At 44.1% G+C, this 16,690-nt stretch overlaps 1 protein-coding gene across 1 annotated transcript in view; it reads right to left on the minus strand.

Annotated features, from left to right (window-relative positions):
• Window positions 1-13,306: 13,306 nt before the first annotated feature.
• Window positions 13,307-16,690, minus strand: part of GPT2 (glutamic--pyruvic transaminase 2) — a 33,898-nt gene continuing 30,514 nt past the window's right edge. The window contains exon 12 of the mRNA XM_031024140.2: window positions 13,307-15,773. Coding sequence (XP_030880000.1) covers window positions 15,683-15,773 — 91 coding nt within the window. The 3' untranslated portion in view covers window positions 13,307-15,682. The remainder of the gene's footprint in view (window positions 15,774-16,690) is intronic.

Below are 16,690 nucleotides of genomic sequence, written 5' to 3' on the forward strand. Positions count from 1 at the left end.
AGAGACACAGCGAGAGAGGAAACACAAGCAGGGGGAGTGGAAGAGGGAGAAGCAGGCTTCCCGCTGAGCAGGGAGCCTGATGGGGGGCTCGATCCCAGGACCCCGAGATCATGACCTGAGCCGAAGGCAGACGCTTAACAACTGAGCTACTCAGGCGCCCCAGGAAGTCTTTCTTTTATAAACTTAAAAAAAAAGTATTTATTTGAGAGAGAGCACAAAAGAGCATAAGCAGGAGGAGCAACAGAGGGAGAGGAAGAAGAAGACTCCCCACTGAGCAGGGAGTCTGACACGGGGCTCAATCCCAGGACCCTGAGATTGTGACCTGAGCAGAAGGCAGACCGTTAACCGACTGAACCACCCAGGTGTCCTGGTCCAGGGATGTCTTGTAGCTAAAACTCCTTAGATTCTAGATCCTCTCTGCCTTGATCCTAGACAGTTGATAGCTGGGTACCCAGAAAGACAGTGTTGGATCTTCCCTGAGTATCCCAACAATCTAGAGATGTCCACTGTAGTGGCCTCATTACAGGAATTTATGCTTTGGATGCTTCCTTTCTTGCTATCATAGAGAAGAGATTCAACTATAGGTTAGGCTCTTGTCACAACTTATGTTTCAGAGATGAGGAAGTTCCAAGACTTCAAGGATGGAGAAGCAGTGCTCCACTGGCCAGCTCTGCCGTCTCCTTTAGAAACCTCTGACTCCTTATCATTAGAATAGCTTTAGTCTCAAAGAGTTTGTCCACAGAGTTTCCTTGTCCTTCCTCATATTTACGTGCAGTGGACTAATGACTACACTTGTTCAACACAAGATTCCTCAAACTATTTAATATTTGGTCCACATAAAATCCTTAGAACGCCTTTGTCAATGGTGGACATGTTTATCTGACCAAGACATTTCAAAACATGAGTGTGTAATGGTTGATTAATGTTCTGCTAACATTGATCAGTACATACTTACATCTAAAACATTTTGTGACTGCAATTAACAAAGACACACCAGTCATAAGAAACAGTGAGGCCCCTCTGGAGGGGGGAGTAGTCCATAATAATCTTATATCATTGGAAGTCCAAGAGTTTTGATCCAGGGACAATCATGGTTCCAGAGGACTGCCTAAGAAATTAGAGCTGGCACAAAGGAAATCAGCTTATAAAGAAGTAAGACCTCAGCATGTAGGCTCCCCAGCTTGCAGTCTACCCTTCTTTAAGGTCCTGAGTTTGAAGTCCCGATATAGTAGACCCACGGAGAGAAAGAACTTCTCTTTGTTCTATCCACATAGACTGGATCCCTAGCCCAGCTAATCAATATCCTTCTCCTGTGTTTGTTTGAAGAGGACAGAAAATGCAGACTATGTCAGGAGCATTAAAGGCTTATAATGGGCATTTTCTATAGTTTGGCTACTTTCTTTCGATCTTCTCTGGGTACTTATACTCTGGTTTTCCCCTAAAACCAGTGGTCAGCAAACTACAGCCCATGAGTCATATCTAACCTACCACCTGTTTTGTAAATAAAGTTTTATTGGAATGCAGCCATACTCATTCTTTTATATATTTTATATGGTGCTTTTGTGCTACAGTAACAGGGTTGAGCGGTCACAACGGAGACCATATAGTCTCTAAAGCCTAAAATATTTACTATCTGACCCTATGCAGGAAAAGATAGCCTATTTCTGCTCCAAGAGACCACCACCTTCCTCAGTCTCAGTTCTTGTGATTAGAGCCAGTTTGGGTTGGGTTTTGTGTCACTTGGCAACCAGTTGAGTCCTACCTGACATAAGGGTGGCCCAGCACAAATCTATCTCCTGGCAGAGACTAAGACCAGGCCCATGACCAGAGCAGCAATGGTCCTTTTGTATCATAGATGGATGGGAACTGTGTTCCTTTGACCAGAAGCTGCCACTTGTTTTCCAGCAACAGGATCAAATATTTGAAATTGGGGGTTTCCCCCAAAATCCCAGGTGTATGGTCACCATCTGGGGATGCTTCATTGACATATATATGTATGTCAGTGTATGTATATGTATATATAGGTGTATCTGTAAATATATATACACCCATGTGTGTATATATATCCAGTATAAAAGGATACACATATATACATATGTATTTGGTGAGAGAGCAATAGAGCTGTGGACTAACAGGTTTAACAAGATGGAAGCTTGCTGCCTCCACATCCCAGGGTGTGGATGGTGTCACAACAGCCAACCAACATCATGGGATGATTGATACATGCCAGTGTTTTCATGTGTTACATCATATGAAACCCACACCAACCCTGTAAGGTAGAAATTATTATTGCCCCAGTTGATAGATAAAGAAACCGAATCTCAGAGGGCGCCTGGGTGGCTCAGTTGGTTAAGTGACTGCCTTCGGCTCAGGTCATGATCCTGGAGTCCCGGGATCGAGTCCCGCATCAGGCTCCCTGCTCGGCAGGGAGCCTGCTTCTGCCTCTGACCCTCCCCCCTCTCATGTGCTCTCTCTCTCTCATTCTCTCTGTCTCAAATAAATAAATTTTAAAAAATCTTTAAAAAAAAAAAAAGAAACCGAATCTCAGAGATATTAAGGAATTTCATAAAGGTTACATAGCCAATAAATGATGAAGACAGGATTCTAATTCAAGTCCAAACTCCAAGGACTTGCTCTTCAACCTGATGCTACACAACCAAGTCAGCAACCCCATAAAAGTAGCAACTCTCTCTCCACACTACCAGCAAAAGTCCCTAGCGGGGCTCTCGTCGTCTTGTGTGGGTCATATGCCATCCATAAACCCATCTCTGGGAGCAGGGTTGCTGGGCCTGGGTCCCATGCCCAACCGTGAACCTGAGAAGGGGCCATGCTCCCCTAAATTCCATGACCCAGACAAGGCCAGTGCAGCATTTCCATATAGAAAGGAATGGAAGGTGATAGCATTTTTTTTTATGGGTTTGAGAAACATTGCTTGTCCACATTTGTTGGGGGTGGGTAGGGGGTCGGTGTTGCCTCTGCTCCTGGTCTTGGTGCTTCTGTCCTTTTCCAGTGTCATCTTTGACCAGCTGAGATGTCGAGAGGTCACCCCTAGAGCACCTTTTCGGACAGAGAGAAATGTGTATCTATCAGGGCTGGGACTTGTAAGCAGCACCTGGGCCTGAGGCACTATGAATTAGCATCTCAACAATCTCTGAGCAGAGTCAGTTGTTAAACATCTGTTCCCTTTTTAACTTTTTCTTTTTTAGATTTTATTTTTAAGCAATCTCTTCACCCAGTGTGGGGCTCAAACCCGCAAACCCAAGATCAAGAGTCGCACGCTCCAGCAACTAAGCCAGCCAGGCATCCCTCAGTTTCCTTCTGATGAAGTCTGATTGAGTCTTCAAAGCCAGTCAAAATGTCAAAATAACCACGAGGCTTATGAGAATGTACAGGAATGCACCAGAAAGAATCATCTGAAGGCTGAAACCAATGAGTAATAAGGAAGGAAACAAGTTCACATTGCACTAGATTCTGGTCACCTCCCCACCCACCACCTCCTCTCACCCCCTCAATACTCAGGATCTCCAAATTGATATAGTCATATAATTAATTGGCATATGTCCAGGGCCTCTGTTAAGAGTTACTGGGTACCAGGCATTGTTCAGGAGCTGTATGCCCAGCTGCTTGACACATTTTTTTTTTTTTAAAGATTTTATTTATTTGTTTAACACAGAGAGAGAGAGGACAAGCACAAGCAGGGGGAGGGGCAGTGGGAGAGGGAGAAGCAGGCTCTCCACTGGGCAGAGAGCCTGACATGGGGCTCCATCCCAGGACCATGGGATCATGACCTGAGCCGAACGCTTAACCGGCTGAGCCATCCAGGCACCCCTTGACACTTTCATCTTTCAAAGCGAAATAGGAAGTTGGAGATGGGCTCAGCTGCTAAGTTTGAGGGTGAGGGTTTGCTTTAAAAAAACAAAAAACAAAAAACCACTGCTTGTGGGGATCCTATAGGTGGCCAGCTCCCCCTGGTGCTTAAACATTTTTTTCATCTGGGAATCCCTGTTGAGGCCTTTATCTTAGGGAAATGATGGCTGTGCAACAAGATTCAATACAAGAATGTCACCTGAGAGATCATTTATGATTATGAGAAATTGGCAATTACCCGAAAATGCCCCATTAAATTTTGCCACATCCATTCAGTGCGTCATATATACTTGTTAAAGCACAATGTTTTAAAAAATGTTTTATGACATGATGTTAATTATATAATAGAAAATGCATTCAATATGGTACTGTTTTAAAAATATATGCCTGCATAAGTGTTCTGATAGGCCGTACACAACGTTGAAAATAATGATTTTCTTTGTGTTTCACATTTATGTATGTTTAAAAACGTTTTTATTGGGGCACCTGGGTGGCTCAGTCGTTAAGCGTCTGCCTTCAGCTCAGGTCATGACCCCAGGGTCCTGGGTTCGAGCCCCGCATTGGGCTCCCCCGCTCTGTGGGAAGCCTGCTTCTCCCTCTCCCACTCCCCCTGCTTGTGTTCCCTCTCTCGCTGTGTCTCTCTCTGTCAAATAAATAAATAAAATCTTTAAAAAAAAACAAAAAAAAGTTTTTATTATGAAAATATACACCCAGATAGAAATATATAATGAACTGCTCTGCACCAATTGTCCCAATTCATCCATTATCAACATTTGGCTGTCCTTGCTTCACCTATTCTTTTTTTAAAAACTGACCTCTCTTCTGAAGTATTTTAAAGCAAATATCAGATATCACTGGATTTTATCCCTACATACTTCAACATACATCTTTAAAAAGGACCTTTCAGGGGGCGCCTGGGTGGCTCAGTTGGTTAAGCGACTGCCTTCAGCTCAGGTCATGATCCTGGAGTCCCGGGATCCAGTCCTGCATCAGGCTCCCTGCTCAGCGGGGAGTCCGCTTCTCCCTCTGACCCTCCTCCCTCTCCTGCTCTCTCTCATTCTCTCTCTCTCAAATAAATAAATAAAATAAAATCTTTAAAAAGGACCTTTCAGGGTGCCTGGGTGGCCCAGTCGGTTAAGCATCTGACTTTGGCTCAGGTCATGATCTCGGGGTCCTGCGATCGAGCCCCATGTTGAGCCCGCAACAGGCTCCCTGCTCAGCTGGGAGTCTGCTTGTCTCTTGCCTTCTGCCCCTCCCCCCACTCTCTCTCAAATAAATAAAATCTTAAAAAAATAAAAGAGACGTTTCTTATGTGTTTACAATGCCATTATCACACCTAACAAAATGAACACCAAACCCTTTGCATTCTGAACTACCCAGATTATATTCACATTTTCATGAGTGATTTTCTCTTCTTCTTCTTCTTTTTTTTTTTTTTTTAATTTTCTGAAGGATTTTTTTTAACTTGAATAGGGAGAATATCCTGTTTCTTTTTCTTTTTTTTTTTTTAAGATTTTATTTATTTATTTGACAGAGAGAGACACAGCGAGAGAGGGAACACAAGCAGGGGGAGTGGGAGAGGGAGAAGCAGGCTTCCTGCGGAGCAGGGAGTCCGATGCGGGGCTCGATCCCAGGACCCTGGGATCATGACCTGAGCTGAAGGCAGATGCTTAACGACTGAGCCACCCTTATTTGACAGAGAGACACAGCCAGAGACGGAACACAAGCAGGGGGAGTGGGAGAGGGAGAAGCAGGCCTCCCGCGGAGCAGGTAGCCCAATGCGGGGCTCGATCCCAGGACCCTGGGATCATGACCTGAGGCGAAGACAGACGCTTAACAACTGAGCCACCCAGACACCCCTCTCTTCTTTTTTCTTATCTATGTCTTCTAATTTTTTATGATAAACGTAACATCTATTATATAGAAGCAACAATTTTAAAAACTGAAAAATCATTTGATTTATACATTCCTTCCCCCCCCCCAGGAATACACTGATTACATTAAGCAATTAAATACTAAATCTGATGGGATACCGCAATGCTCTAATGACAAATAAGGGTTTGCAAATTTTTAGCAGTTTAATGATTCTTCAGAATTTTTAAGAATTCTTCTCAAGGATTTGCCACCTAAAGTATTCAGGACAGAACAACATTATGGGGGAAAATCCTTTGTCTTTAAGAGAGATGCAGAGATTGAGAGAGACCAAGAGAGACAGCGAGAGAGAAAGTGAGAGAGACTGATTTCTATGACAGACACGAGGTAGGTACAGGTTACCCCGCAGGTAACTGCTCCCTGCTCAAAACACAATCCAGTAAATTCCACTGCTGGGTGTTTACCCAGTGAAAACAGAAACACTCATTTGAAAAGCTGTATGCACCCCTATATTTATTGCAGCATTATTTACAACAGCCAAGACATGGAAGCAACCTAAGTGTCCATCCATAGATGAATAGATAAAGAAGATGTGATATATATACAATGGAGTATCACTCAGCCATAGTAAAGGATGAGATCCTGCCATTTGCTACAATATGGATGGACCTAGCAGGTATTATACTAAGTGAAATAAGTCAGACAGAGAAAGACAAATACCACATGATTTCACTCATATGTGGAACCTCAAAAACGGAACAAATGAACAAACAAACAAAAAACAGAAACAGACTCATAGATACATAGAACAAACTGGTGTTGCCAGAGGGGAGAGGGGTAGGAGAATAAATGAAATAGACAAAGGGATTAAGAAGAACAAACTTACAGTTATAAAATAAGAAAATCACAAGGATGGAAAAGTACAGCATTGGGAATATAGTCAATAATATTGTAGTAACTTTAAGTGTTACAGATGGTAACTGGTAACTACACTGATTGGGGTGAGCATTGAGTAATGTATAGAGTTGTCGAATCACTCTTGTACACATGAAACTGATACAATACAGTACATCAACTCTACTTCAATAATAATAATAATAAAATTCCACACGACCTACCTTTAAACAGCTGGTACCAGCTCCAGCTTGGGTTCCCGCTCTGACAGAACTGGCTACAGTTGTGGACGGCTGTGGTCACACCCTTTCCTCCCGCCGGGTCTCTGCTAAAAATCAAGCTGAGTAGCTTGAGCATCTACAATCCGTATCTAGTAACTCCTTTTCCCCTCTGTGTATACGAAGATGTGGTTTGTCTGCAAGCAATAGAAACTTAACTCCAGCTAACTTGGGCAAAAGGGAGGATTTATTGGCCCTTAAAATACAAGAAATCAGAAGTGCAGAGATGTAGCTGAGTCTCTGGGCCATGGACTCTCCTCTCTGATTCTCTGTGGACATCGGTTCTGATGAAGACCACTTTTCCTCCATGAAACAAGATCCATGTTGTCTTTGGGGCTCATGGTTTTGTTTTTGGGTTTGTTTGTTTTAATAATTATAGTTTTTGGAGAATTAGACTCTGTGTTTCGAGTTAGAGAATGGACTTCCTGACCCATCCAAGGACCAGGGGTTTGCAGACTTACCTAAGAGTAAGGCAGCTCCCTTACTTGGGGGAGGGAAGAATATTCCCAGGGAAGAATATAGACAGGGTGAGTCTGATTAGACAATGCTGTCCATCACTATACTACATAAGGCAATTGCAATTGCTACTTCCAGTTAATAGTGTATCTTGAATGATTTTTCATGTCGGTAGATATAGATATACTCATCTGAATTAACTGTTACATGGTATTCCTATACTCCTTTGAAGAGATACACCAATTCCTTATTAATGGAAACTTAGGTCTTCCCACACCTTTTGCTATGACCAACAATGCTGCCTAGAACATCCCTGTACATATATCTTTTACTTGTGAGAAAATGTTCTAGGATAAATTCCTACAGGTGGAATTTTTAGATCAAGGGACATATGTATTCCCCCTGCCCCAGTTAAGCCTGTTGAGTTATAATTTACATACAGTGAAATACACACAAGTCCTAAGTGGACGGTTCTGTATGTTTTAGACACATGAATACACCAGTGTAACTCACGGCCCTATGAAGACATGGAGTAGAACTTTGTTCCAGGCTATGAGGGAGTAACAGGGACTGGATTTACCCTATTACCTTAAACAACTAAAAAAACTGGAGAAAAACCCCACATGAAACAATAGCTTGCAGACATTAAACAATAGGCAGCACGAGATAGTGTTCCCTGAGAGATGGGGAACGAATGAAGTGAGCTGCGGGGTGCCCCAGCTTTCTGCCTAGCGAGAGGTTTTAGGTCACAGTGCAGGGAGGGGAATCCCAAACAAAGCCTTCTTACACAAGGCTTTCACAGACAAGTGTTTTTGTTTCTCTTGGGTAAATTCCTAGCTAGGAGTGGAATTGCTGGGTCATAGAGTAGATGTATGTTTAACCTTGTAGGAAGCTACCAGTTTTCCAAAGTGATAGGATTGTTTTTCATTCCCACTATCCAGATTGGGATTGTCTCACCTCCTTGATATTTGGTAGTGTCAATCTTCTTCATTTTAGTCATTCCAGTGGTATTTTAGTACTTTTAATTTGCATTCCTTTCAAGTACCAATGATGTTGAGCATTTTTTCCATGTACTCATTGGCCCTTTGTATATCTCCTTTTGTGAAGTGTCTGTTCAAGTCTTTTCCTCTGTTTTTAAATTGGGTTGTTTGTCTTGTTACTGACAATTTGAAGTTCTTTATATGTTCTTGATACAAGTCCTTTGTGAGATTTATGTTCTGAGAATGTCTTTGCTCTCTCTGTGGCTTGTCTTTTCATTTCTTAATGGTGTTCTTTTAAAAAAGCAGAAGTTCTTAATTTTGATGTGGTTCAATTTATCAATTTTTTCCTTTTATGATCTGTGCCTTTTTGTCCTAAGAAATATTTACCTACTCAAAGCGGCAAAGATATTCTTACATTTTCTTCTAGAAGATTTATAGTTTTAGCTCACATTTTAGGTCTGTGATCCATCTCAAATTTTGCTGTGGCACCATTTGTTGAAGAGAATTTTCTTTCCCCTTGATACTTTGTATCAAGTAGTATGTTGTCAATACAAGTGTATCAAAGATATATATGTACCTGTGTGTGTGTGTGTGTGGTCTTTTTTATGCTACAGTGATAAATGTATGCCTCTATTTCTGAACTCTATTCTGTTCTTTTGTCTGTCCTTTCAGTAATGCCATACTGTCTTTGTTCCTGTAATTTTAAAGTAGGCATGTACATACTTAATGTCAATAGTGTCAAATTGTCCTTCCAAAAGGTTGTACAAATTCACACCGCTACGAAGGTATCCCCACTCTTACCAGCATGGGTCATTGTTAACCTTATAAATCAGGGGTCTATGTCTTATTCACTACTATGTCCCCATCACTGAGCACTGTACCCAGCATGAATGACAAGACGCTTTAACATATCCATGAATGTTGCCAACACTTATTAAGCTGCCCTAGTAACACGATGAGACAATCAAGCGATCTAGGCAAATGTTTCTGAAAGCCCAAAAGGTCGTGTCCTCAGATTAGGGTGCAATAAAACAACAGCAACAATAATAGCTAAATCTCACACAGCATGTATCATGCACAGACATGTTGTCCTTGTTGTCATGGCTCAGATGCCACCCATGGGAGTTACATTCCAAGTAGCTACAGGAGAGGACAAGGAAGTAAAGGGACGAAGGGGAGGTAGCCTTCTGCTAGGGGAAGTTTCCTAGCTTCCACACTATTTATGTCCTATTACATTTGTGGCCACTTTTTATGGAATTTATGGCCACATATAGGAGCAAGGGAGGCTGAGAAATGTAGGTTTGATTTACCCCATTCTTAACTTTTCAGGTTTGTTCTTCTGTCATGTAGAACCAAAAGAATCCTAACTTATATACTCTATCTCCTTGAGTGGGGTTTTGGTACCCAATGTGTATCCCATGATGCTGACCCAAAGATTGCGGGCATCCTGTTTTAAAGTTTGAAGTCAGCAATGGCAAACAGCAGCTTACCTTAACCATAAAGGGATAGAGACCCACAGAAGTCCTGTGGGGGAGGGCACAGCCCCATGTAAATACCAAGGAGTCCAGTAACCTCAGTTCCTAACTGGTGCCAGTTAAGATGGGCCCGCACCAAAAACAAACGTCCAGTTACTCTAGAGTTGTCAAAGGTGATTTTTTTTTTTAAGATTTTTATTTATTTGAAAGAGAGAATGAGAGAGACAGAGAGCATGAGAGGGGGGAGGGTCAGAGGGAGAAGCAGACCTTCTGCCGATCAGGGAGTCCGATGTGGGATCCGATCCCAGGACTCCAGGATCATGACCTGAGCTGAAGGCAGTCGCCCAACCAACTGAGCCACCCAGGCACCGCAAAGGTGATTTTTAAATTGGACCTATCTCATAAAGACTCTAGTGTAACTGGACTCAAGGCATTTTTATTTCAGAAACTGTGACTAAAAAAAAAAATTACCACTGACAAGAAAAACAACTAACCAGTGTACTCTCCATACTCTGCCTAGCAGAATGTTCACAAGTTTTGGCAAATGGTCCTCACTGCTTCTAAATGTCATTTTCATATTGCATCTGGCATATCAAGGGCATATTTTCCCATTCAGTTTCAACATTATCAAACATGTATCCTATCAGCACTACTCTAAACTGGAGATAATCATGGGAAGCGCTCAGTAAGAAGCTACTTGCCGGGAACTATGCTAAATCACTCACACACATACACACACACTCACACACAATTTTTTTCCCCATTTAGTGCTCATAATTTATCCTATTGCTCCATGAGTGGGTATTATTACCACCATTTTACAGTTGCTAACCGGGGCTCAGTGACCCCACAACTGGTAAGAGCTAGAGCCAAGGTGTCCACCACAGTCTGCCCCATTCTGGACTCTGCCACGGGGTGAGGCCCTTGAAACTTATGACAAACACTTATGGTTGCTAGTTATGCGGCATTATTTTTAAAAACCAAGAATTTTTGGGCGCCTGGGTGGCTCAGTTGGTTAAACGACTGCCTTCGGCTCAGGTCATGATCCTGGAGTCCCAGGATCGAGTCCCGCATCGGGCTCCCTGCTCGGCAGGAGGTCTGCTTCTCCCTCTGACCCTCCCCCCCCATGCTTTATCTCATTCTCTCAAATAAATAAAATCTTTAAAAATAAATAAATAATAAAAACCAAGAATTGTGTACAACCTAAATGCTTAAGAGGCAGCTAACTAAATGATGGGATCGTCCATAGAGTAGATGAGGTAACCATCAAAACTGCTCATCAGGCACTTTTATTAATACGTTGTGATGCTGAAGGGGGAAAAAGTTAGGATCCAAACAACACACACATACACATCTCAACCATGCTAAAAATATTCTCAGGAAAAAGACAGTCAGGAAATCTCCCAGAATGTGAGGCTTGATTAACTCTGGTTAGGGGATTTCAAATTTTCTGGACTTTTCTTCATTTTCTGGCTTTTCCACACTAACATGTTTACTTTGATAATCAGAATATTTTTGAGTTTTACACTCTTGTGTAATGTATACTTTTGTGGTCTGAACTTGTCAGTTATCACCAGGATTCTGGATGTTTAAATATCTTCAAAATCTTTAAGATCTTTAAGATCTTCAAAATTTAGTATCTTTAAAAAGACTTCAAGGGGATGGTCCCAGTATTTGCATTCAAAGCAAAGGCAGATGAAATTGGGGAGGAGACAAAAAATGTCAGTACTTTTTTGTTGTTTTTTTTTAAATTTTTTTCTTTACGCGAGAGAATGAAATCTCAGTAGGAAACTCCAGCTGACCTGTGCCTCTTAAGGAAGACTGGGTGGGTACCTGGCAGTAAGTTCCATCTTCTTTTTTCTTGGGGAGAGGGGTGTCTCCTGGCTTGGGGGCAGGATGAAGGCCAAAGATATCTGGCATTTCTCAGAAGGCATTGAGGAGAGGCGGGCAAATGCATGTTCCTTAAATTGGTAGAGAACAGCATCATCCCCTTCTCCTGTGCCTGACCCACATGCTTCTAAGCCCAGCACACTGGGTGGATAGAATTTGAGTACTGAACTGTTTGGTGGCCATTCTATCTATGGCTTTTTAAGGACAGTGACCACATCTTACTAACTTTTGACTCCCCATTCCCTAGAAGTCCGTAGCTCATGGGTACTTATCAAACATTTGCTGAAGGCTTTCTAGGTGTGTTACAGCAAATCAATACCAAAAATAATATAGAGTACTAATCCCTATCTATTTAACAAACTCTGTATAATAGCCTACACCAAGTTTAGTCTGCAGACAAGATGTATATACATTCCCAATGTGTATGAATGATGAGGGAAGATGCAGAGAACACCTCTAGTCCCCTTGGTTATCAACTGGTAATGACCTTTAACCAGCCCACCCTAAACACACCATTCCCTCCCCCAGTCCCTTTCTAAAGAGCTACCTGTAGTAAATGAGGTGCCCCTATCCTACAGAGCAGCTTCTCTTCCAATGGCTCTGATGAGGCTGGTGATTCTAAGCCTCTTTTCTACCTCCTCCAGCAAGCACAGGGCCAGCTGAAGCCCCCAGGGCCAGAGAGACAGATTCAAGGAAGGGCACATGGACCAAGGTAGCCAAGATCCTTCCTTAGAATTTTTCAGCGTGGAGCTGGACAAGACAGGCTTTGCATTTAACAGAGTGAACAGGAGAACCTAAGCCAGCTTCCCTCCAGGACTTCAGTAAATTCCTCTTTCCTACTTCAGCCTTCCATTTCTTCCAACTGAAAGAATCCTACTTTTTTTTTTTTTCTTCTCCATTTCCCAATTCTTCTTTAATAAAGACATGTAAGAATTTTATTTTAGGGTGAAAAAGTTTTGAATTTCAAAACCACACATCAAAAGTGATGCGGATCTGGGAGAGACTGAGGAAAAGGAATGAAATCCCTCGTAACGATGACTCCCGCTTTTCCCACTGGCCTCGCGGCGCATCGTTCTTCTTCCACCAGACAGCAAAGGTCTGCATTCATTTTAACAACATCCCATTTAAAGAATCCATGTTTTCCTACCTCACGCAACAGAAAGCCACTCAGGGACCGGGGGGGGGTTGACACCTACAAGAAAATGGAGACTGAGAAATTGTGACTGAAGTCTGTAAGTATTGGGGGAAAATGTTATTCTAGTGCTAGGAACATAAGTTACAAACAATAAAGATGTAGGGACGCCTGGGTGGCTCAGTTGGTTAAGTGGCTGCCTTCAGCTCAGGTCATGATCCCAGGGTCCTGGGATCGAGCCCCACATCGGGCTCCCTGCTCCGTGGGGAGCCTGCTTCTCCCTCTGCCTGCCACTCCCCCTGCTTGTGCTTGCTCTGTCTCTCTCTCTCTCTGATAAATAAAATCTAAAAAAAAAACAACAAAAAACAAAGAATGAAGATGTACAATTAGTGACATCTGCTTGAGTTTAGATTGATACCTGCTTGAGTAGATGTAAACTATACGGAAAATTAAACACAGTCACCATTTTGAACATGTATTTTATTGTATAGAAATTTCCAGCAGAGCTATCATTAAGTACCTTTACCAGGAGTTGCCTATGAGAATCTAAATTGGAAAACAGGGACAGGCAGGCCTGTCAGCTCTTCCTGCAAAACCACACAACACAGGGACAACAACCAGCCGGGCCTCGGGGTTCGGGGTGATGGGCCACCCAAGGTACAGTCCAGCATCCCCCATGTGTGGATCTAGATGAACAACAAAAAACTTTGCAGGTGTAGATTTAAAGCACAACCCAAAATGACTTCCTTTGGAGGCACCCAAACAAGACACCAGGACACCAGAACAGAGTCTGTAAAAAATCAAATCTATCATGATCAGTGTTCCTCCCCTGAATGAAGTTAACTTCCTAAGTCAGCTGACCTTATGTTTTTATTTACTTTAAAAGCAAACCAAGTGCATACAGCGTCTTTTTAAAAAGTCTTGTAAACGTTGCAAAGTTTTTAGGTGTTATTTATAATCTGAAGAGATTCATAAAAAACTACTGGACTTGTTAAGACTACAAATAGTAGCCCCCTTATCCCCCCATGAAAAAAGCAATTGTTACAAAAATATAAAAAATAGACTAGCTTCTACTATGTAACCTCTCCACCAGAAACCTCACAACTCCGGGACACATTCTGTTTTATGTACCATCCAACAAGCACAAGTGCAATTTTCTCAATTTTTAAGGAAAAGTTCCCGAACGTTCCATTTGTTACTTGAGATTGTAGCTACTTTCTTCACAGGGGCTGTAATGCTAGGAAGTAGGGACAGTCTGTAGTCTCCTATCGCCTTCCCCTACATGGGCCCAACACAGAGATTACAGCATAGGAGGCTGCCTTCAAAGCTCACGCCTCTTCATATTTGTCTCTCTAGCTCCTTCGATTCCAATCTGGGACTCGCTGGGTCCCCGGGCTCCTGAGCGGGCCTTGGCTTCCCCCACTGCCTACTGAGGAAGGCCACTGGTAGGAGGGGGCTCTCAGAGAAGCCTGCTCTTCCCAGAGCACCCACGTTTTGGGAGTGTTGGTCAGGCCCCCACCCAGGTTTGCTAATGCCAGGAAAGTGGCAGGCTTGGTGGAGGATACTCCCCCGGCTGGAGAGAGGACTGATATCCCAGGACAGTCTGCAGAGTCTGGGAGGGAAGCCAGCAGCAAACGTGGAGGGGAAACACTTGGCATTAAGATACTTGGATAAACTTCGAATCCAATTACATGTACTCGTCCACAGCAGCCAAGCTACCAGGCACTTTGACCGATTATGAGCTAGGAAATGGGCTGAATTCAGTTTGAAACAACAAGACACTACAGGATGGGGCTGGTGGTGAGGGCTTGACTGTGGTCAAGTCTTTGAGGATGCCCCCTCCCTCATCTGGACATCTTCAGTGTTTCCTTATCCCTGCTGTCACCAACAGGGGGCGAAGTGTGTAAAGGCTCAATGGAGCCCTTGGTAGAGACCGGTTGTTGGCTGACAGCAGGATGGATTCACATGTCGGCAGGCAGAATCCCTCCACATGATGGGGCTATTGCTGGGCTGTACCCTGCGTCCCTGAAGTCCAGGGAGTCCTCTCAGACGGGGGTCCCAGCCTAAGCACGCCTAAGAGAACCCTTCACCCCCGAAGCCCTCACTACCTACTGCTCTATGTGCAGAGTCCTCTCCACCTGCTGCGTGCTCCCATGTGGAGACCTGGTTCACACCCACTCTTCCCCTGCAGGACCCGCTGACCTTGGCCGTGGCCCCCAGTACCTGTCACAACCTAGCCTGGCATCCAGTCCCACCCCGCCTGCACCATTCTTGCCTGAGAGACAGGCCACCTGCCTGCAGGCCAGAATGGTGGGCCCTTTCTGAGCCTCCAGTGGACTTTCAGGCTCTCCGGTTTGAAGAACTAGATTCTCACACCACTAAGGGTTTTATTTCACAGATTATGGTGGTGAGTTTAGGATTTCCAGTCCTCGCCACGACTGTCATACATTTCCCAACACTTTCTTACTTCTTCAGATCTGAAACATCTCTCGCCCAACATACCCTGGTTGTTTTAAACCCCAAAGGACCTTTCCCAAAAGCAACAACAATGGATTCAGAGAACGCCGGCCACATGTGCTGAGCAAGTCCCCTCTACTTTGGTTGCTTCAAAAAAACAGGACTTCTGAGATATCCCCAATCACACTGCTCAGAAGAGAAGTGCTCCCAACATCAAGGCACAAAGAAAGAAGTCTCTTGGGGCAAAATGACAACGAAAGCGACCAGTGACCTTTGTGAGGCCTGAGGCAGAGTCGCTGGGGAAGGCAAGTTCAGTCTGGCGTGGGTGGGCATCAGAAGGGAGACCCGCTTGTCAGGCCTTCCTTTGGGTCTGAGCAGTCCTCATGCGTACTTCTCCAGGAATTTTATGTGAAAGTCCTTCACCTTCTGTAGAACCGTCTTCAGCTTCTCCACTGGAGGGAGGATGGTCATTCTGTCAGGAAAGAGGACAGCGTCAGCCTGGACACAAGTCGCTCTGGAAAAGCAGAGAGGAAGGAAAGCAGGAGCTCTTTCCTTCACCTGTGTTGTGGAGATGAGGAGCCGTGGGCAAGCAGTGGGAGGGGGAGGCTGCGAAAGCACCAGGTCCGGGGCAGAACCTGGAACTCGCTGAACCACCCCCACCCTAATTCATACATTTACTTTTTACCCAAGTAACACATGGGACCAAAAGCAGTAAGCTGGCGGCAGCATTAAGCTCACTGACAGGTCCGCCTGTTACGGCAGAAGGCCTGCACCACATTCAGACCGGTCTGTCAAATAAATAAATAAAATCTTTAAAAAAAAAAAAAAAAAAATCTCTTAGAGTGAGAACTTCCAGTCACAACTCTCCCTCCAAAGGCGCTCCCCAGTTGCCATGGTAACTAACTCCTTCCTCTAATACTGCCAGTATGCTCCCCCACCCGAAAGGCAGCCCTCTCGATGTAACCGTTTCTTGAATGAGCCATGACTTGCCAAGATGAACCTAACTAGGGTGGAGAGGCCGAGCACACACACACACACGATTGTCCATCCGGGGCACGACCTGAGTCAGGACTTGGCTCCAGGTGCTAACTAAGCTCATGACATTTCTTTTTTTAGCATCTGCTGCAGGAGACATCTGAGAGCACTGTGCGTGGAGAAGGTGCTGTTCTGAGCAGAACCGGCCTCGGCGGGGAAACCCCAGCTGAGCTGCTCCCGCTCGCTCAGCAACCTGGGCTGCCATCCCGGCAGGGTCGGCACACACTGTGCAGTGCATCCCAGAAAGTGAAACTGCTTCCATTGTTTCGGATGCAGCGTCTCTGCAGACTTCTGGATGAGCTCCTGAGCACCTGGACGCTGTATGCTACCGCATGGGATTGGAAAAGGACAGAG

The sequence above is a fragment of the Leptonychotes weddellii genome, chromosome 16 (assembly GCF_054177405.1).
Source record: "Leptonychotes weddellii isolate Sample4059 chromosome 16, ASM5417740v2, whole genome shotgun sequence".
Lineage (NCBI taxonomy): Eukaryota > Metazoa > Chordata > Mammalia > Carnivora > Phocidae > Leptonychotes > Leptonychotes weddellii.